General features: G+C 42.0%; 2 protein-coding genes across 4 annotated transcripts in view; one reads left to right on the forward strand and one right to left on the reverse strand.

Moving 5' to 3' along the window:
- Window positions 1–8,943, forward strand: part of LOC119167622 (cyclin-dependent kinase-like 4) — a 153,567-nt gene extending 144,624 nt beyond the window's left edge. For all 3 annotated transcript variants that reach the window (XM_075866025.1, XM_075866026.1, XM_075866027.1), the window contains exons 9-10: window positions 2,379–2,510; window positions 8,422–8,943. In XM_075866025.1, the coding sequence (XP_075722140.1) occupies window positions 2,379–2,510; window positions 8,422–8,595 (306 nt within the window). In that variant the 3' untranslated portion in view covers window positions 8,596–8,943. The remainder of the gene's footprint in view (window positions 1–2,378; window positions 2,511–8,421) is intronic.
- LOC142765292 (uncharacterized) overlaps window positions 8,611–22,058 on the reverse strand; it is a 72,878-nt gene continuing 59,430 nt past the window's right edge. Inside the window, exon 3 of the transcript XR_012884150.1 lies at window positions 8,611–8,765. The gene's annotated coding sequence lies outside the window, so the exon portion shown is untranslated. The remainder of the gene's footprint in view (window positions 8,766–22,058) is intronic.

Genomic DNA, 22,058 nt, shown 5'->3' on the forward strand with positions numbered 1-22,058 from the left:
GGAAATTTCAGATACGCAACGCTTCAAGCGCATTCGTCACCGAAGTAATTGCATTTGAGAAAGCACTCCCAATTCGTTTTTTAAATACCCTAACTATGCCAACGCAGACTGTCTGTCCCTTTTATTGAAACTACCAAATCTCTTTCGTAACGACGAAAAAATTTGGAACATCAAGCTGCTTCTCTACCACATTATCTTGACAGGCAAAATTTTAACATATAACTGAATCATGTACCCGGCCATATGGAAATTCTAAAAAAACTAACTATAGCTGACGCACCAGTTGCATCAGGGGGAAGATCAGGCTTCATGCATTACACCAAAGTATGAACTCGGTCAGTACAGAGTGCGAATAATAGTGCGAATTATTAAATACCCCTCATAGCATCACCCCGTGAATTCGCACTTAACCACGTTCACCCTCGGGAAAATGCTTAAAGTTTTTTATCGCAGTCCATCATAATCATTCTTGCGTGGCTGCTCTCAGCTATACTCGCAGTTACGCCAACATATGTGGGTACACGCATTTTCTGTCCGGTTATTTCCATATATAGGGGGCGAAAATGTGCGCACACACACACAAACACACGCACGCACGCAGGCGCACACGCGCGCGCGTGCAATTATTGCGATTTCAAGTTCAAGAATTTTGAGTGATGCAAATTATAGTCATTTACTACGGCGTCTCTCGAAGCCCTCGTCACCCCATAAATAAACGAGCGAAAACATTTGAAAGCGTCTTGGCATAGTTATTATACGTGTTTCGTGCATTGTGTCCTATCTTACGTGTTCAGCCAGATTATGCTGAGCGCTGTTGCACCGATGCTAAAGTAATACACGTAAATATGCGTAGTGATTGCGCCTAACATCCACTTTATGTCACACACATCATGACACAATACTGCACATTTTATCCATGTATATAGGAAAGGAAACCAGCGCCGGCGTTCGGTCCATGTAATGCTCAATGGTAAACTGCTTTGAGCACAAATAAACGACACGGCACCAAGAAACAGAAACACGCATCACAAGCGCTCGGCTCGGTCTTATGCTGCATCGCAATCGCGCGCTTTTGGTGCGCTTGTGGTGTGTGTTTCTTTCTTGGTCTCGCGTCGTTTATTTGCGTTCAAAAAGTTTGTTATTCTAGAAATACCAAGTAGGGCGCCTAGCTAAAGACAGAGAGATATTCGATTTGGAAATGCAGGTAGGTTAACCGGAAGACAAATATTTATTGGCTACCCTGCACTAGGGAAGGGGTAAGGGGAGAGAGAGAATTAGGAAAGAGTAAAGTGAGAAAGAGAGGTATGGAAGTTGTTACAGAACACAATGGGATGAAACCGGCTTGTACGGTCCTTCCACCGCACATCCGCTTGGTAGGTGTCACCGGGATCACTCTTCATTTTTCGTATAATCAGTTGTATTTAAAAAAAGCGAAGCATTTCTTTGTGTGCTACAGTTACAATGAGCACCTATCTGTCTGTCTGTCTGTCTGTCTGTCGAAGATAAATGACGGCATTGACAGTTTATATACACCCAGGAATGGCGAGAACAAACATGGGTAATCTCAACGCAAGAGCTTTAAAACAAAAAGCTGAGACTGGCAGCGTTGATCTGTCGAATGCAAAAAGAAATAAATGTCAGGGCACCAGCGAGAATTGGAATACTAAAAAAAATCTGCTTGGCGATCTAGTATTCCAGACGCCAGGTCTTGGAACCATTTTTCAAATAGACCGTAGTAATCGTGAAGCATAAATATTATATACATAGTAGTATAATACAGCCATCGCGTCAGTTGCAGTTAATCACCAATTGCTGAAGTTGATTTATGTAGCAGTGTCCAGGACCACCATCTTTGCGCACACCAACGTGCCATATCAGCTTACCGCTTCTGGTGTTTCTAATATACATAATGCTCTTGGATATATTACGCGACTGTAAACAACTAGTTATATAAAACGTATATGTAGCTGTTCATCGTGGGTCTGTGCGTGCATTTGTACATATGTTTACCACCTCTTCGTAAAGTTTCGATCACTAAAAGAAAACAACACGTTCACCTTCCATGTGCACGATTCGCATAACATCAATTCAAAGTCGTGTGGAATCAGTTGATTTTTTTTTCAGTTATTGTAAATATCATATAAAGGTCTGATCACGTGGCACGGATCAGTATAGCACGGAGTGCCAGAATGTTGACGGTTGTTTCGGTCAGTGAAGTACTTTGTGCATTCTGGCTTAGGAATGTATTGTGAGAATTCAATGCTGTGATAGCAAATATGAATATTCTAGAAATGCCCTAGCTTGTTGTTAGAACTGTTTGCTGATTGCTAAACGAAAATATTGCAAAGCTCACATTAAAAGCATTGTCGCCTTTGCAGAAATGCCTTGACAAGGATCCTGCCAAACGGTGGACATGTGAGCAACTGCTGAAGCACCCGTACCTCGCCAACTGCAAAGCCTCTGAGGTGGATGTCGAGGACAATGTTCGAATACGAAGGGAAAAGTCCAGGGTATGTATTACTGAGCTGTCTCGTAACAATATATACATTTTCACACACTAAGCAGGACCTATTTTTTCATTTACTTTTTATTTCATTTTTTGGACAACACAATTGTGGTCAACAGACTGTGGACAACACACTGTGGTCAGGGCAAAAGGAGGTGGTTTGCCTCCAGACCAGGTCCTGCTCGCACTGGGCGTAACAGCGGTAGTCCTCAATAGACATTCACAATTGAAAAGAACACTCCACATACAATAAAAAAAGTTGTTACAATAATTATTCACAGTCGCAAAAGAAGCCATAGCTTGACAAGAGAACTCTGCACTAGAAGATGCCTAGAACAACAAGTAGTACTATTTCAAACACTTGCCACATTTGTGCACAAGAAGGTTAAAAAGCAAAAAATAATAAGAAAATCATGCGAATGCGCTAAAGATATATACAATACATATATGCATGTACACCCCCATATATATATATATATATATATATATATACACACATGCACACACATACACATCATGCACGAGACTACAGTCGAATCAACCGAGCACAAGATATCAACTTAACCTAAATGTTAATTTTAATTTAAAATTGTTAGAGACTGCGCACCATTGTGCCAATTCAATTACTTCAGGGTGATCATTACATATTTTCGTGACTTGGTAATCAACTGCAAACATACCATAATTAGTATGCATTTTTTCAAGAACCATGCACGTTCTACGTAGGTCGTGACCGCTGTTCCTGTTTAGGTAGTGACGGCTGAATGAGTCCCAGTCTACCGATATTCTTATTATATCAACATAGACAGTTTCATCTTGTCAATAAAGCAGAATTGTGGAGTGTGATACTTTCACATAAGTTATGATAAGTCTGTATTATATCCCGAGTGAAGTAGTCTCACGGCCTTCCTCTGTAATGTGGAAAGTTTCTCATTATCGATCTTAATTCCTGTTACCCATACTAACGAGCAATAACAATTCAATACGATTCCTTCTTTATCTTGGTGGTTAAGAAGTTACGTAAGCGGTTCAACATGACAATCGACTTTGCTACTTTCATTCTTACATTGTTCATGTGTTGGGACCAGCTTGTATTTCATTGAAATGTAGCGCCTAAATATGAATGGTCATCTACAAGGTCTAGCAAAGTATCACCATAATACAGTTTCATGTTGTAATCTATATATTTATTCTTAAGATATAAATCATGAACTTTGCCTTTATAACATTTATTTTTAATTGATTAGAAGATACCCAAAGATTAAGTTTAGCCAACCAGTTTGACGTTGCCTCTAGCTCCTTTAAATCAGCCCCAGAAAAGAAAACACTGGTGTCGTCGGCGTACATGAAGACCTCGCCAGTAAAATGGATAGTAACGATGTCATTTACATATATATATAAATAGTAGAGAGCCTAATACAGAGCCTTAAGGCACCCCATACTTGAATACAGCTTTTTCAAGTTTAGCGTCCAAGAGAAAAATGTTCTGTAAACGATTCTGCCGATAACTACGACTGAGATTTTGAGCTTTGCCTCTAAAGCCATAGTCTTCAAGTTTATGAAATAAAATTTCATGTTTGCTGGAGTCGAAGGCTTTCTGGAAATCTAGATATACACCTACTCTAAATATTGTTTTCTCAATGCTTTGGGTGATTTTATCGTTAATTCGCACTAGTGCCATTTTTGTTGATTTAACCTTTTGATATCTGAGGTGTTGCTGTGCAATAACATTATTTGCTATTGAGCATTTCTTAAATCGTGGGCACAGTATTTTCTCAGCAAATTCAGAAAATAGTGACAGCGCAGATATTGGTCTATAATAACCCAACACATTACTTTTGCCACCTTTATGAAGTAAAGTGACACAAGCAAATTTTAGCCTATCACGATAAACACCGGATGATATCATTTCATTGAAAATGTGGATTAAAGGTGTGTCATGTGCCACAGCCTTAACTGGTCATGCTTTTATTCCATATTCTCCTGCTGCTGAGTTATTTTCAAGGGAACCTAAAATTGATGTTATTTCATCTTCTGAAGTCAGAGACAAGAACAGCGTGTCTTTTACAGTACTATGCACGTACGTCATAAAATTTGGCTCTGGGTGTACAGTAGGGAGGGGTTCAGTAGCAGCAACGTTGATAAAATAATCGTTTAACAAGTTTTCTGAACAGTCACCAGAGTATTTTACACCGCCAACTTCTATTACCGTTGGTACTCCTGATGAAGGAGTGCTTCTTAGTTCACAATAGAATTCCATGTTTTGCGGCTATTCCGTGCCACACTTTCAAATTTGCGTTCAAAAAAGTACAAGTTTAGCATTCTTGAGCACAGCGTTTACCCTTTTATAAACTTCTTAAATTCCTGCAATATTTGGCGATCATGTGTTTCAGAAAAGTAGTTCATATTTTTTCTTTATGTTTATTACGTTAATAAAGGTCGCTCGTGGTCTATGCCTTCCCGGCTTCACAGCGCAACATTCATAAGTTTAGTCACGCCAGTCTTGTGCAGTTGCGCAGTTTCCACTCTGGAATGAAATGGGAATTGAAGTAAGCGCATTTTTTGCAAACAGGAAAGGAAGGAGAATGAAATAACGTATTTTTCCGGTAATATATTACGTTTTCGGTGGCTTGCTGTTCTTTAAACTTCAAACATTAGTGAGACAGTCAAACCTACCATTGAAGCAGCAACTTAAAAAGGCTCGGCTGATTACAAGCATGGTACTTTTATAAGCAACACACGTACTATAATACTGTCCTTATATGACTGTGTCGCTCCGAATCTTTTCTATATTCTTCGCGTAACCACAGCTGAATGCCACGGTATCCGTCTTGCGGAACTACATGGTGACGGCATTTCAACATTACAACCTGTGATCTTTTTTCCCCCTCGGTGGCGCCTCAGCAGCCTGCTACCTGCCCATTCTTCCTTGTTAGTACTTATGCCGCCATTGGGGACTCCGAATGCATATTCAAAAAAGTTCTTCTTCAAGCGGTGATGTTTTCAAGTGGTGATGCTTGTGTTTACTACAAGAATTCGTATGCCAGCTTGCGTGCAGTCTCGCCACATATTACCCCCCTCCCTTTTTTTTTGCAATGCTGGCCCCCCTGCCTACACACAGGCGGGCTTTTGCCTGAACCTCTGTCGCAAAGGTGTGTAGGTCAGCGCAGCACACATTTTTACACAATGATTTGTAAAGGAACTGTGTGCTGAGCAATCAACTGTGTGCGATGAAGTATTGTACAAGATGAGCCGTATGGAGAAAGGCAGACTAGACGTTTGAGAGCATTGGTTCGGGTAGCCAGCAAAAGCAGGCGATCTCGCGTAACGAAGGTGGTGCCTTTCGAATCACTATGCAAGGTTTCACCAAGTAGTCGTGTTAATATAAACGCATTTAGGCTGAAACAGTATTAACACGTCATTCGTTTAAATATTCACTATGAAAAGGCCTGCTTATTCACTAACTAAATGTGAACCGTTTGTTTACTTGTCACAAAAAGCACTGAACTTCTAGTAAATGAAGATAGCGAAGTGCTGATTAAAGCTTGCTAGTTTGCTAAGTAGTTCGTGAATAAAACTGACTTGGTGAACTAATACAATACCCAGTTTTCGGTTAACGGGTGTTTTTATGTGAATGTACATTGCCACATCAAGATAATTAAACTACAGAAACACGTATAGGATAACGAGTAAAGTGTCATTGTCCACATGGAATAATTAGGAGCCACTAATTACTTCATGTCATTACTATGACAAGTACGCATCACAGCAACATTTATTGAGAGGCATGAACGAATCACAGACGATGTCACATATGCAAACGCTCACAAGGAATATCGAGACTTAGCCAGTATCGCATATTGTAGCAGCCATTTGAAGGCTATTTTTGCTCCTACTTTGGAATACCACACTCTGTACTGACTGGTCAGCAACATAACTTTGTGAGAAAATCAGCGTTTCATACACATCATCATCTGCCCTTCTATATATGTGTACCATGATTAGCACGAAATTCTTATTTTAAAGTAATCGACGTAGCTAGGATTGCTCTAAATTTTCTTAAGAGTGTCACTATTTCTGCAAGATTTACGGTGTTATTCACAAGGGATCTGCTCGCATATATGGCTTAGTAGTTACCTGGTTAAAACGACTAAGAAAGCATTTTTGGTTGACACGGCCAAATTTTCATGCTTTACAAGCTGCTGGCTATAGTAAAGAGAGATGACGCAAAAGTATTAATCTCCATTTCAAAAAGTAAATACATTCGTTGCCAGCTATTTACTAACCTTTTAAAATTGTGCTGACCATGCAAATACCGAAGCTAGCGAGATAGCTCCCCTAAGGGAGCTAGTAGTGTAATTTTATTGCACCAGATAGGTCACCAACTTTTGCAGTTCTAATGCATCTGACGACATCAATGTCATGTTGTTACGATCATTCTTAGCTCCATAAAGCTATCAAGATACGCCTTGCCTACGTTGAGTAGTTGTAGGAATGGAAGTGACCTGCCTGGCTATTTCAGCAGTGGGAACGGGCCAAGTTTTTTGTCATTCGGAAAAATTGAAAATAATAGAAATACAGCAAGTTGACATTCCTCGGAATCGAATTTGAATGACATGGAGGTGCCCATTCAGCAACACTGGTTCACGCGCGTCATCTACTCGAATCCCTAATAGCTGGTGTAGGGAAAGTTGAAGGTTTGTTGATCGACCACCGCCACCTGTTTTGAGATCTAGCACAAGCTTGAGAAACGCCATGACGTGCATCCTTTCTTTCTCGACAGACAACATGATCTGTCAGTCAGAGGAGCCTGACATTGCAAAATAGGGGTCAAGTTGAAGTCAGGAAACATTTATGGCAAGTTCGGCTTAAGATATAACGCTTTAAGCTAATTTCGTTTGCCCTATTATGCCATACCAAGCGGTCTCGTGAAGCAGTCCTGAGAAAATTCATTGCTTTTTCTTCAGAAAGACACATATTTGAGTTCACACATAAAGATTGCCTATATCCTACCATCTACTACCAACAATTCTTGGCAATCGTAAACAGGCTACACACAAAAGTCATTTGATGTTTGTATAATCTAGCTTTAATTCTGGAGATGTTGTGAATATTGAACTTCGTTAAAGTGATCTTTGTTAAAGATAAACAATGGTGATTGGAACTTCCTGTATGAAGTGACCGGTATAATAATCTCGCTGTATTTCGTCTTACACTCTTTGTCAATAAGTTATCGAGATGTCGAGCCGTACTATTTTTCCTTCAGTATTTGTGAATGTAATAGACTAGCGGCTATTACTGGGCCATGATATTCAAGTCCACCTTGGCGCGCAACAAAAACTCGTCGATAAAGCATTCTGTGAAGAGTGTTGTGTTAGTTTTCGGATGCAATTAGGGTATTAGGTAAGTGGTGCTATTCTAGTTTATTACCAAAGTTGGGAAGTTTCCTTAAACAATAGCTCCGTTTCCCAAGCTCGCTTAATATTTTATTTGCCTTCTTTGTTATGTTGTCATGGTGCTTTCTGCAGTGCAGTTAGAAAATGCTGCATAACAATTCAGCTGGGTGACTTGGCACCCACTATTAGATTCACTGTTTATTTTTCGGAAATGTTTCTAGAATTTTGTGTTATTGAATGCTCGAAAAATTTAATGTCATCCTGCAAGTGACGTTTGACCACAATTGTCCCCGTTGACTGCCACAGTACATCTAGCTCATGACTATCTTACATTTTTACTTGGACTTGCACTCCATCTTTTTTTTATGGGGCTTATATCCTATACTGAACATTCACCTGAATAGCTGCTATTTAATTAGCGTAATGCTCTTTTTTGCTGGCCCTTAACAATACCGGTGACCACTTTCTGTTTATTGGCATTGGTGCAAGTTATTCTCTGAAAAACGCTGTTCTGTGCAGAACGGCACTCAGCACCAGTCCTTGTTTCCACACCTTCCTGGGCACTCCGGAAGTGGGTACCCGACGCCAGACATCCGGGCTTCCCACTTGCACTCCCGACATTCGCAACAACTGCAGGGTCAACAGTCGCAGCAGTCATCTTCGCGCAAGTTCGACCATTTGCCAAACATCTGACGCCTAGGTCCTGGGACACTGTACCACTCTGTCCCCAAGTCCTTCACTGGATGGTCCTGGAAGTAGTCCCGAGACAGAGACTGGCGTACTTTCTTCAGTGACGTGTTATGTCTCTCCTTCGGAGTAGAGTTGCAACATGGACGTTGTTGTGTAAAGGTCTCACTGCGTGTCTGAAATAGTAAGAGACTGTGTGAAGCGTGGCTTAACAGAAGACAGTTCTTTCTTGGCAATGCACGACTGATGTGACGAAAGGCGTTCCATGATTCAGTTGAACTCAATTTAAGCATTGGATAATCAACAGGATTTCTTAGCTTGATGTAATACTCAAAATAAAATTTTTGAATTGTATGTTTGGGAAATTTTGAGATGCTTAAACAGGTATTTACACTATATCGCCCATTCACCATCCTACTTGTGTGTTGAGTTTGATTGTGTTGAGTTTCAAATTCTTTGAGCAGTCAAGGTCCTTCTGACAGTGGGTACCTTGCATACTGCCATTTAAAGAGAATTGTCATTTTCAAAAGAATGCTAAGGTATGCAGATTTTCCTATGATAGGTATGTCCGATGTTCTGCGTATGTATGTGTATGTAGCACTAGCGTCTCTATGCTACTTGATAAAACTGTCCAAGGGTTCAGTCCAAACGGTGTTGATGTAATGGGTATCAGCAAACAACTGTATGAAACGCAATATACATTATAGTTTGAAACTTCCACGCTAGTATTTTTTAGGCAGACAGGATTGTTGGGTATCCAAACTACTTTATGTTGCTTGCTAATGCTGCTATTCTTTTGCTGATTGCTAAGTAGCGAAAGAACCCACATTAAAGAGAATCTAATTTTCTGTATTCAGTCATACAAAATTTAAAACTGCTGTTATTCTTACTTTACTATTGTAATTTACGAACGCATGTATGCGAGACAGAGAGAGAGAAAAGAAAGGCTGGGAGGTAAACCAGATATTGGCATCTGTTTTACTACCCAGCAAAGGGGGTGGGGAAACAAAGGCAGAAGAGAGAGTGTTGAGAGAGAAAGAGAAAGAAAATGCACGTGCACTCTGGAGAAAACAAAAAGACACACAGGAAGGGCGTTCTGGCTACAGCCGTTCAGAAAGGCTTGTCGATGGCAAAGAGCGCGGTAGCGCTTGCGTGGCCTTTTTCTGTGATGCTTCATTCTATCGATATTTTAAAATTTTTTCTTCCGGTAGAGGTTGATTGTCTAATTTGCCAAGTTTCTTGCGAAAGCACCGCAGCCTGTGGCCACCGTGACAACAAATAAACCAATGGCATATGTATGATAAACATTATTTCAAGTCCTGAGGTGCACGACTCAACGCACAGCCTGCCGCAGCCACCTTGGGACAGTCAGGCCAAGCCTGACCGCCACATTGTTGGCCCTCTGGACAGCCCAAGGTTGATCCCCGACACCGGGGCTCGTGATAGCGAATAGTCGCTTGTCTCTAATAGACTGATTCGTGTCCCGTAAAGATGGGCTACGCAAGAACACGTGGTCTAGGCTAGCGAATTCGTTGCAGCGCCTGCAAGAGCTATGGGAATTAATAACAAAAATATTCCTAACACACAAAATGACAGAACGAATTTGGTTACACTGCGCTGATCACTGTAATGTACAAATTATGCATTTAGCTTTTTCCGCTGGATCTTTATGAAACATTCGACGCATTCACAGGAAATCTCAAGCGTCACTGTGAGTTATAGCTGAACTATTATTTAGCTTGCAATAATTACACGATTGAAAGTGTTTGTACAGAATAAATTGAATATTGTTAGGACCAATAAAGTATATAAACATAGGAAGTTTCCGTGGACATTTCCAACTGACCAATCAGCACTATAAGAGCGAAAGTGAGCAGGATAGAATGATGCAGTATAGAACAGAGAAGGCGCAATTTCTGTGATAATGGTAATATAAAGAGGCCCCAGTTACCTTTAGCTAGAATTTTAAACTATCCAGAGTTTTAAAATATGCTGACACGCGCAATTACGACATAGACAAAAGTATGTTGCCGACCGTTGTCTGGAGCGAATCAGACTATATTCTCAGAGTTCTGATCATTCCTTTAATTAAGACCCTTTTAGGTAACAACTCCTGAAGCACCGGAAATGGGTAAAAATATTTACCCGAAAGATGTATATCGGTTTGCAAACCGTCTGATTAGCCAGTTTCAAACTTTATATTTGGGAATTATTAATGTTTCTCTGCTAACTATAAATGCCGCGAAATACAAAAAATGGACCCCGTATCTGCATGTTACACTGCAAATGTCATCGAAAGACGATAGTCTTGCATTTGGAGAGAGTGAACAAAACGTTTATTTGATGTCCTGCGCAAGAAAAATCGGTGAAGGGTATTCTGGAGGCACTGCGTTGAAGAGCCTCGAGCGTGGAGCGAAGGCGAACGAGTGCATCAAGTCACGCCACACATAAGACACGGCCGCTATCTGGCATTTATGTTGTAAAACAAAGTGTGCGCACCCTGCGCACCCGTCTCGGAGGTGATAAGGTGTAAAACGCGAGCCGACGGGTAAGTGCCACCACCGTGTCATCTTAGCAAAGAGTTCGTAACGCTTGCCTTTTCGTGCAAGCGTTGCCTGGTCAGCATAACGTGATAAACGCTACAGTCCTTATAATTACTTATGTATGCTTTTTTAAAAAGGTAAGACACACATACAGAATATTGAAGTGTTGTTATGGTACCTCACATATGCGCAATAATTGCTTTTTGATTGGCCGTCACACAAGTATGAACTCTGAATTTGAGCATTATTGGTAGACACTCCGGATGGGGTTGACCGTTTGCAGTATCATTTGGCACTTTGGTGCCGTTTAGGGCACCATTAAGGGTGGACAGACACAGACAGACAGATAGACAGACAGACAGACAGACCAAAATTTTGGCATTTAAGGTCTCCAAGAAAGACTATCATCTTTAAAATACCACACCACAAAACACTGGCGCGCCTGCGCGCGCCGTGATTCTGATGATTTCTAACGTTCCGCGTACAAACGATGGGCTTCGTTCACACAGGTTTATGACAGTGGTAAGCAATCACAGGGGTTATCGCTTTTGTGGCCGTTTGCGAAACGTGTTCATGGCAAAGCTACCGCCATCGTTGCGGGCCTGTCGAGACAGCAAAATCGGGCACATGCCAAGTTCATTTCTGCGCGGAACTTTAGGAAGCACTAGAATGGTCGTGCGCACTGGCGCGTAAGCGGCTTGTCATGTGGTATTTGATAGTTGTAGTGGTGTTAACAAATAAGCATTTTTCTACATGGGTATGTGAAGGCGTCTGCTATCGCTTATTTGGTTCGAGACGAACGTGATCCCTTCCCATCAGTTCAAAGCACCTCGATTATTTCAGGAATTTTAAGTACTTAGCTGTGGGGCTCGTTTTAATATAGATTCATTTATCAGAAATTGATTATTGTAACTGTGGTCGTCGCAGTGTATATGCTGAGAAGTGTTATGAGCAACCCATTACGTTCGGCACATAAAACTTCAAGTGACAGAATTCTAACGTGTCGGCTGGCTCTTGCGTGTTTTTGCGTGTAATTAGGCACAAAAAAGGCTTTTCTATATTTCACTGTTCAATGACTTCACTGTAATGAGGCCGTCTACACAGAAGTTTTTATTAAGACAAATAGCCTGTAGATGAACGGCACCTAAGGGTTTTAAGATGAATTAACATTGCACAAAAACATATTGTTACTATTCATTCCGACTTTTATGTAGTGTTGTACGCTATGATTCACTGCTGTAACAAATGCTGATGTTGAGAAAAAAGCCTCTAAATTCAATTGTAGAATGGTGGTACTCTGTGGTATTGTGAGAAAAGTTTCAACAAAAACTGACTAATGCAAACCTTGAAAGACCAAGTGACCGGACACTGCTGCCAAGGAGAAATGTGTTCAGCGTGGTCACTTTTCTGTAATTCATCAAAACAAATTCGAAGTTTTTCACTACAGGTCTTTTTGCCAATAGAAACGGTGGGGCGATAGAAGGATGGTTTGCATATAACTGCATAGTGGACAGATCATTCATAAGTGCTTGGCATGGGTGCTGCTTCAGAGACATGATTTTAACTGCATAGGTGACACCTAGATATGTGCGCTGATAGTCCGGCCGCCACTGATCTTACTCTGCATAAAGGCTTTGGGCAGTACTGGTACAAAACGCACCAAGTGCCAGCCGGATACCTAAGTGGTTACAGGGTCCAATATTTTTACTGCTGTCTTTGTAGCTGACTGATATACTATACATCCATAGCCTATGCGTGACGAAACCAGGCTTCTAAACAGAGATATGAGACAGTGACTGTCTGTCTGCCATGACTGATGCGATAAAATCATCAAACGGTTCATGGTCTTCAGACATTTCAACTTCAGCTGCTTTATGTGGTGGATGAAGGTGAGTTTGGAATAAAAAATTACACCAAAAAATTTTTGTTCTTTCACGATGACTCAGTTTTGTCCTTTCATTTAGTATGCAGGGGTCTGGATGTACACCTCTTCCTCTGGTGAATAGCACACTAGTGGTCTTGTCAGTGTTGAACTTAAAACCACTCTTATCAGCCCAGTTTGCAAGACCGTTAACACCTAAATATGTCTGGCATTTGCATACAGTCAAGTTAAAAGATTTGAAACTAATTTGGATGTCATCTACATAGACAGAGTACAATATATAGGGAGAAATAACAGAGCGAAGAGAGTTTATTGTAACTATAAAAAGCATGCAGCCTCATACTCCAACCTGCGGCACTTCATTTTCTCGAAGAAATGTGCGTGATAACATACTGCCTATTCTTACACGAAACTTCCTTTCAGACAGGTAATATCTTAAAACGGCAATCAACCTGCCACATATTCCGTAGGACGATAAGTCTTGCAGTATTCTATATCACCAGGCAGTATCATATGCCTTCTCAAGATCAAAGAAAACAGAAAGACAGTATGGTTTGTGTACAAATGCGACACGTATATATGACTCACTATAACCACTATACCGCCGACGTCGGCATGTATATATGACTCGAGGAGGACAAGATTGTCAGCTGTGGATCTAGCTGTACGGAAGCGAGACTGGCACGGCTCCAATATACCGTTGTATTTCAAGTAATCGGCCAAGCGGCGGTTATTCATTTTTTAAAACACTGTGAGTAGGCAGTTTGTGAGTGCAATAGGCCTGTAACTATTTACTGAAGAAGGATCTTTGCCCTGTTTAAAGATTGGTAGGTATTATTGCCTCTTTCCGTGCAGAGGGTTTTTTGCCAGTATTGAAAATATTGTTGTAAAGTGCTGAAAGGCATTTTAGGATTTCATCAGGAATATTTCCAATCATTTCATAGGTAATTGTATCAGAGCCAGGGGTACAACTTTCATAGAAGCCAAGGGCAAGCTTCAATTCATGTAGTGTTAGTGGTTTCTTGTGTCATTGAGACAGGCTCGTTTGGGCGCAGAGGTACACTTTTAGCTATGCTTTTGTGGCGTAAGAACTTAGCAGTATATTTTTCTGAGCTTGATAATTTCTCGAACTGTTTGCCAAGAGCATTTGCCTGTTCTTCTGTTGTATTACCACAGTCATTCACCAAAGGGGAGAGATTTGGGCCTTGTCCTTTAAGTTTATGCGCCCTATTATACACCTTGCTGGCATCTGTGTAGGAGTTTATTGAGGATATGTAGTGTGTCCAGCTTTCCCGTTTAGCTATAACGGCGAATATGCCTGCCATTCACTTTGCAAAGATCGAAGCTTATCAAGTTTTCTATTGTTGGGTAGGGAGAAAAAGTCCTCCATGTTTTGTCTTGCTGTTTTTTAGCTATTTAACCCTTTCGATTCCACCATGGCTTTGCGTTTACCTTATTATTGCTGGACTACAATATGCACTTTTTTTAACAAAAATAAGGACATATTCAGAAATATAGTTGGCCATCTCTTTTACGTTCAGATGCTCCACCTCCTCGAAGCGTAGTGTGCAGAGCTCTCTAAATTGCACCCAGTTTGCTTCACGAAAGTTTTTCAAGGGGAACGATGGTCGGTCATCTCGTTGTTAGTTTCTAGAAGGGTGGGAAAATGGTCACTTTCATGTGGATTATTATTAACTTTCCAATCTAGGCAAGGCAGGAGTGATGATGTACAATGGCTAAATCTATGCATAAATATGTATTGTGTGTGGTACCGTAATATGCTGCCTCTGCCTCATTGAACAGGCATGCTCCAGATGGGAGAAGAAAGTTTTCTATAGCGCGACCTCTCGCATCACACCTCATATCACCCCAAAATAAACTTTGAGCATTAAAATCTCCAAATAAAACACACGGGGCAAAATTCACAAAGCTTTCTCTTAGCTATGCATTTCCTTAGCCAAGAATTCTCTTACCTGGAGGGTTACTATAGCGCGGGTATGAATTTAAATTATTCAGCACTTAAGAAAACGAGGAGGACACACGATAGATAATTAAACGTCAAAGAAAGAAGGAAGTGTGTGCTGATAATATCTATGTAGCACGCAAAGCGTCTAGCGTGGAGACTATACGATGATAGCCACTGATTGACTGCATCTAAGTTTCAGTTCCGCGAGCGTCTGCTACAGCGCTTACGGGATGCCGCGAACGTTGTAATAGACGTCTGGGTGTGCTGTGCAAAGCCAAAAACTCGCCTTTCATAAACGACTGTAAATAAAAAAGAAATTGCCCGATGGCCTTAAGCAATAAAATTCATGCACTATCTCGCCAAGTACTTGTAAAAAACAATCCAGGTGCACCACATTAATGAAACCACGCATAAATCGATGCATGCAATGTTTGAAAATGTGCCTCAAATGTCTTCCTCCGTTTAACGCAACCAGTTATCTTACATTTTAATGAAGCTGTGCTGCTACTCAACTAATCCGGTGTAATCGAACACGATACAGCGATGTACGTAAGGGTGCTTTGTACTAGACGTAAAAGATTGCCTTTCTTACAATATTCTAATTACAAGACACAGGAGCGACTTTTGCGCATGCAAAGGAATTGTGCAGAAATATAGAACAGCAGTAATCAAATGAAATTGTCACCAGAATTTCGCACGTTCCGTGCACCGCAGCAATATTTATAAAGCCACATTGCGAGAACAGTCACACGCTTGCGCTTAGATATGTGTCTACGTAAAACGAGGGAGACTCGTCGGGAGGTGTTTCAGTGCTAATGCTTTTCACAAAACACGGTGCAAATATTTCGTCGAGCATTGTTTGAGTGAGCAAACAAAGCAAGGGACGTGTATACGAGTCTTGAAGACGAGAGACGTTATCTCACGTGTGAAAAGGACGAAAAAAAAGAGACTCTCTTTTCGTCTCCGTGAAAGCATGAAATCGATAGATAATAAAGACAATTTTCTGGCCTAGCAGACGTCAGGGAAAGTTTGCGCAAAGCAGCGTCGGATGCTTGGAGAGTATAAAAAAATGGAGTACGCGTTTTATGGGAGCAACAGCCATGAGATGAAGTGTGACTGTCTTTAGGTGTGAGAATGAATGCTAATTAGGAGAGTTGTGAGTTAAGGAGTCAAATTTTCCTGAAATAACTATAATGGAAACAAACTGAGTAGTCATCTAGTGAAAGGGACACTAGTCACAATGCTTTCATATTAGTTGATTAGCGTTGTCACAGGCCGATATATTTTTATTTTTTTATTCACATTGCAAACTATGAGAAGGTAGCGTTCGTTAGAGCCGGCTATCCCAACATCATGACAGTAATCTACAAGATAATTAGTGCACGCTTATACAGCCACACCTGGTGATTTCTATCTTCTAGTAACCTTAGGCAAACGCATTCTAATTATTTTTTCTATTTTTGACCAAGTTTCACCTGACATTTTTGCATTTGGCGTCATTCTAAGCATTGACGATATATCAGTAATAAGATGAATGCAAGCGCTGCCATAGTGGAGAAATGGTTACAGCGCGAGGCTTGCGCATGGCTGGACGACCAAAAAACAAGGTCACGACCTCTTTTAAAACCGACCAGGTGGGGATGTCGGCTTGGTGGTTGGTGAACCAAATCTGTCGGGTAGAAGATGACGTGAGTCAGCTTCGCAGGGTCATCCCACTTGTTAATCTCGCTGGCACGCTCGTACTCTACCAGCCAGTCCTCGACATCATGATATTCAGTGCTCTTGTATACTGGTGGGTCACGCAGATAAAGTACATCAGGACATATGACAGGCGGCAGCGTGGAAGAGGCTTGTGAGGGATCGACGCGCTCGGTCATCGCGGAATCAGATGGTAGCTTATGGCTGCGGAGCTCCAGGTACCGAGCACGTTTTCACCAAATGCAACGAGCGAGGTCGCGTAAAAACACAGGTTATTATTCAAGACGTGTTAGCCACAACAAGCTGGTACAGGCAGGAACCCGGCAAGCACGAGCCACACACGGACGTCAACGTATTCTTTCACGCTGGCACAGAGCTGGCGCCACTATGTTCCGGTACAATACATACATACACACATACATACATAAATACACTAAGGTGCAAATATTAAAATTAATGGCTATAAAACAACAATTCTAATACACCTATTTTGAATATACAGAAAGAAACTTGCAAAATAAGTCCACCAGCACTGTTATGTCTGAACTCGGTGTTTGTCGAACCATCTCGGAAAAGCTTGATGCATAGTTTCTGCCGCTGCCCAGTGATAAGCAGTTTTTACAAGGCATACAAGAATACAGCCCTTCACAATGTCATGCTAAAAAAAAGGCTGTGCATCAAAACTTCGTACATGTCTGTAATATTACCCTCCTTATTTACATAGCTTGGCTCATTCACAACACACTAACAAAGCATGTTAGGACACTTGGAATGAAAAGTCGGCACAGCACAAAGAAATTCTAGACAGTACATGAATAATACAATTCTAAGCTACTAAGCTCCTCAGTGAAAACAGTGTTTAGACTGACAGCTATAGACACCATTTCATTTCCCGAAAACACTCCTCAAAAAGACTTCAGAGTTAGCACATCAACACAGTTCCTATACAGCTGCCTGTTAGTCTGCTTGAAAAAATTCAGTTCACTGGTGGGCGAAGACGGTACACTAATTATGCGAGGTTATGCTCAAGTGCATTACATGTATGTCTTGCTGCTGGCCTCATCTGCGATGTTGCTCAGCACATATGTGTAAAATCACAACTAATACTACGCCACTACAAAGTAATTATGTGTCATTTGCATAAAACAGGGACCACAATGAAAGAACATAAAAACATTAGCTGCATAAAGTTTCAAAAATGTAAATACATTTTCATAAGTGTTCTCTAGCGCCCATTTTTTTCGTTTGGTTTCAGAAACAGCAGGCACATGCAGGCAGTCTGATTACAAGGGCCAACGATTTTGGGGGCGTATCCAGGCAATATGCTAGCAGAGCTTCTGTTCAGTTCGGCATGTTTGTTGGTTCGGCGTATTAGCAGGTCAATGAGGCATCGCTTACTTTTCCGCAGTGGTTTCATGTGTACCTTCAAAGTTAACTTATTTTTATGTGCATTTCATAGTTCAACTAGTTCACAGAATGTGTAGATAGCCGCTTCTGAGACTGCAGACTGCTTTCGCTGGCGCACGGCCGGCTTGCCTTTGATGATTGTGAATACGACAGGCTACACAACACGACGCTGTACTCGGCGGTTGCCGAAGCCATATTTTCAAACCTGCTGTCACGCAGCAAGTGTTTTTCAATGATTGGGAAACGCGAGCTTTTGAACTGTTATGCTATTTTGTTTTTCAACAGTTGTCTCACAATCGCCTCTGCGAAGTTCGATTTATTTGTGGGGTTTAACGTTCCTAAACCACCATACGATTGTGGGAGACGTTGTGGTGGAGGGCTCCGGAAATTTCGACCACCTGGGGATCTTTAACGTGCACCCAAATCTGAGTACATGCGCCTACAGCATTCTCGCCTCCATCGGAAATGCAGCCGCCTTAGCCGGGATTCGATCCCGCGACCTTAGGGTCAGCAGCCGAGTACCTTAGCCACTAGACCACCGTGGCGGGACAAGTTTCTTGTGCATAATGTAAGTATGTCATTTGGCCAATAAAACAACTTTGCTTTCTCAATCTTTGTCTTTTTTCTCTCTTGCATGCAATTGGCGAGGCACAAGGCGCAATAAAATTTCGTAATAATGAAGGCGCGTAACAAGGCAGCAGTTAGAAAAAAAAATCGATTTTGCGCCATGTAGGACAAATGTGCGACGTCGCTACCGCTTCAAATTGTGACGTTAAATTTTATTAACTTTTTGCTTATAGCTATCCCTTCCTCACGTAGATGGCCATGGTGGCAGCGAGCCTTCAACTGCTATATCCATGGGCTTCTATGGAAGTTTCGCTAACAGTTGAAGCTTGCCCATTACACAAGAAGGCACAATTACTTTCAAATAAAACAGAACAAGTGTTAGCAGCAAAGCAAGCGTGCACATCACTAGCACTCGTACTGGAATGGACGTCTGCTAGCTGATATTTCTCGCACAAAATGACAAAAACAATTAAAAAGAAGATGTAAGATACCTCTCAGAGTCTTCAAGCTTATTGTTTTTCATGTTTTGTCTATTTTTCAATTATACGAGTTATTTGTGTGTTCGTCTCGCAGTAATTATCAAACGACACTGCAAACTTTGCCCAATTTTTTCTGCGTGCTGCGCAACCGTTGTCTTTTAAGCTTTTTTCACCTGCGGTCCTTAGGGGCGCGTCAGTCGAGACTTATTCAAGACCTGCAACTGTACGCGACCATTCTAGAGGCTATGTTAGTTTTTTGACAGTACACCACAGGTGGCGCTACCGACCAACACTAATCAAAAATGAGTGAAACAAAGTGTGTGGCAACAGTTATTTTTCCCATCCAGCAGGCACCTAGTCTAGGAGGCAATTGTTTAGCTGAAATATTGGTTTACCGATGTTGCTTGGCCGATCTTCGAGCGGTGTTTGGCAGCCAGATGATAGCGGTGATCTTATATTAGAGGAGTATAGAAAGTTTCAGCTTGCTCACCTTTTTTTTGTAGTCGAAATATTCAAAAAACCCGCTCCTGTGAAAACAGCCGGCCGGACCCGAGCATCATATTTCAGTGTCGCGGTCCACGAGTTGAGACTAAGCGCATCACATGGCTGCCAACTACCTCCGTCTCGAAACGCTTCGCAGCCGCAAGCATCAAGCTCCATCCCCAGTTCCCAGGAAGGAACCTGTACTAACTTCCCCGAAGCTGCATGTCTCTTACCTACTCAGCACCTCAACTCGACGCTATGTCCCAGCGCTACGTCCCACTGAAACTGATGAACATGCCAGCGGGTGAGCCTGTGCCCGCCGAGATCGCATAATTTTGGAAACGCTCGTTCGCTAGTTTATGCCTTTGCTGTGATTGTACAGCTTGTGAACCATGTGTTTGTGTGTGCATAAAGAATTGTTTCTAAACCTGCAGAGAGCCTCGTTGTTTATTGGGACCACTCTCGCTTCCGACCTTACTGTAACATACCTTAAAGATCACACGTTCGCATGTCCATGGGTGAAGGTTTCTACTTAAATATCTTAAGCGAAGTATCTTGATCACGCGATTGAATACCGACCTGAAAAGTGCCAGATACGAGGGATTTGAAGCTGATCAGCGCGGAATCTGCAATCAGACATGTTGGTAGAATGGCCTTCGGGTTCTAAAAAATTTGAACGGTTGATTTTATTCAGATTTCTTTTACTTACGTGTGACCTATTGTCGGCGATGTCGAAACCGTAGAACATATATAGCTGGATGCAAGATTTAGGTTTCCTACTTCATTTCGCTTGAGCCTCAACCAACACTAAATTTTTATATATAAAAAAATCACAGCATATTCACAGAGTGAATGATGAGCAAAGCGAAGCGTTCACCATTCCTTCCGTGCTTCCGTCCGTCTGTTCTTGCTCACGTACGTCTGTGCGTTCATCCATCTGTGCGTCTGTCGGTCCGTTCGTCTGCCTGTCCATCCGTACGTAAATCCGTCCGTCCATCTAGTGAACATTCACCGCCATCTCGCATCTCTTTATGATATATTCGTCATATACAAGTACCACCATCCTGCAGACATTCTAAGCACTATTATACAAGAGGTGGCTACCTACTACTACATATATCGGGGACGCACAACCCACGGCCAAATGAGCTTCGTCCCTAAAAGTTAAATGTAGTAACGACCCGTTCTAACTTTCGAAATGTAACTGCAACGCGTTCCTTTCGCGTTACAAGAACTTGCAATGGAAACTCGTTCTGATTTTGGAACGAAAACAGGAACGACATTTCGTTCCTGTTGTACAGGGACGTGTACAACGCTGTGTCATCTTTTTCGCTGATATCTGTTTGTATCTCCCATCCAATAATGTAGTTTCTCCCAAAACATGCCATCCGCCTATTTTACATTTCTTCCCAATTTTTCATTCGTGCTTGTAGAACACAGCTTTTTTTTGCCCGCGGAAATAAACGTTTTTGGCCTGCCGAAATGAAAAAGCGGCTAGCTACCACACCTACAGGCAAGAAGCTGGCAGTATTGTTGTCTTTAGTGGTGGATTCCCCGAACATTCAGAACGATTGTGATTTTGGGTAGCTTTCAGGCAATCGCAATGTGAACAGTATGATAGAATGTCTTCTGGGTAAATTTAACACAACCGATGAGGGCTTCGAAATTATTTGTTTGAATTTGGCTCTAGATCTTAACGTGTTTTATTGTGAGTTCAGTATGGAGGGCCGCATATTTTTTCGCGTTCTCTTAATATTAGGCCGTGATTTCGTTATACGTGGTGATCCGGAGGGGTCTAGGAGGTTTCTGGGTGTAGCGGGAGGCAGACGCTGGAGACGGACTGCGGCTCATTGTGTCTGAAGCGTTGGGCATATGCACAAGTGCTGCATCATTTCGTCTGCCCCCACGCACAAAACGCAGGGATAAGGCTCTGCCAAGAAAATGAAGCAGGGCCACAAGTCAGAAGTAGCCGATTCGTAAACACAGTAGAAAGCAGTGCTCCCATTGGAGAGACCACGGCGTGTCTACTCGGTAAGCAGCGGCGTGCTATCCACGTTGCCAGCGTGGCAGTCACGAAACAAAAGTGGGCATGTCGTGGATGCCTGCCGGCTCTTGGCTTCTTCTCGACAACGTAGAGAAAAGGCCCGGGAGAGAAGAACAGTTTCTGGTTGCAGCAGAGACATCCTTTTGAGGAGGAAACGCTGGCGCTGATTGGCGCTTTGCTTGTGCGGCAGCGGAAAAAGTCAGTTCCTGAGAATTCCGTAGGCGGGCGAGAAATGCTGATGCTCCACAGAGAACGAGAAAAGCAGTGCCTCGCGAGCGGTGAACATCCCGCTGAGGAGGACCACACCGGGAGTGTGCACATACTTTAAACTATGTTAATAACTAGTGTTTTTAGAGCTATTGGCTGCCCAAAACAAAAAAAAGATTTGCTTGCAACTTGT

This window comes from Rhipicephalus microplus, chromosome 6, assembly GCF_043290135.1.
Source record: "Rhipicephalus microplus isolate Deutch F79 chromosome 6, USDA_Rmic, whole genome shotgun sequence".
In the NCBI taxonomy this organism is placed as follows: Eukaryota; Metazoa; Arthropoda; class Arachnida; order Ixodida; family Ixodidae; genus Rhipicephalus; species Rhipicephalus microplus.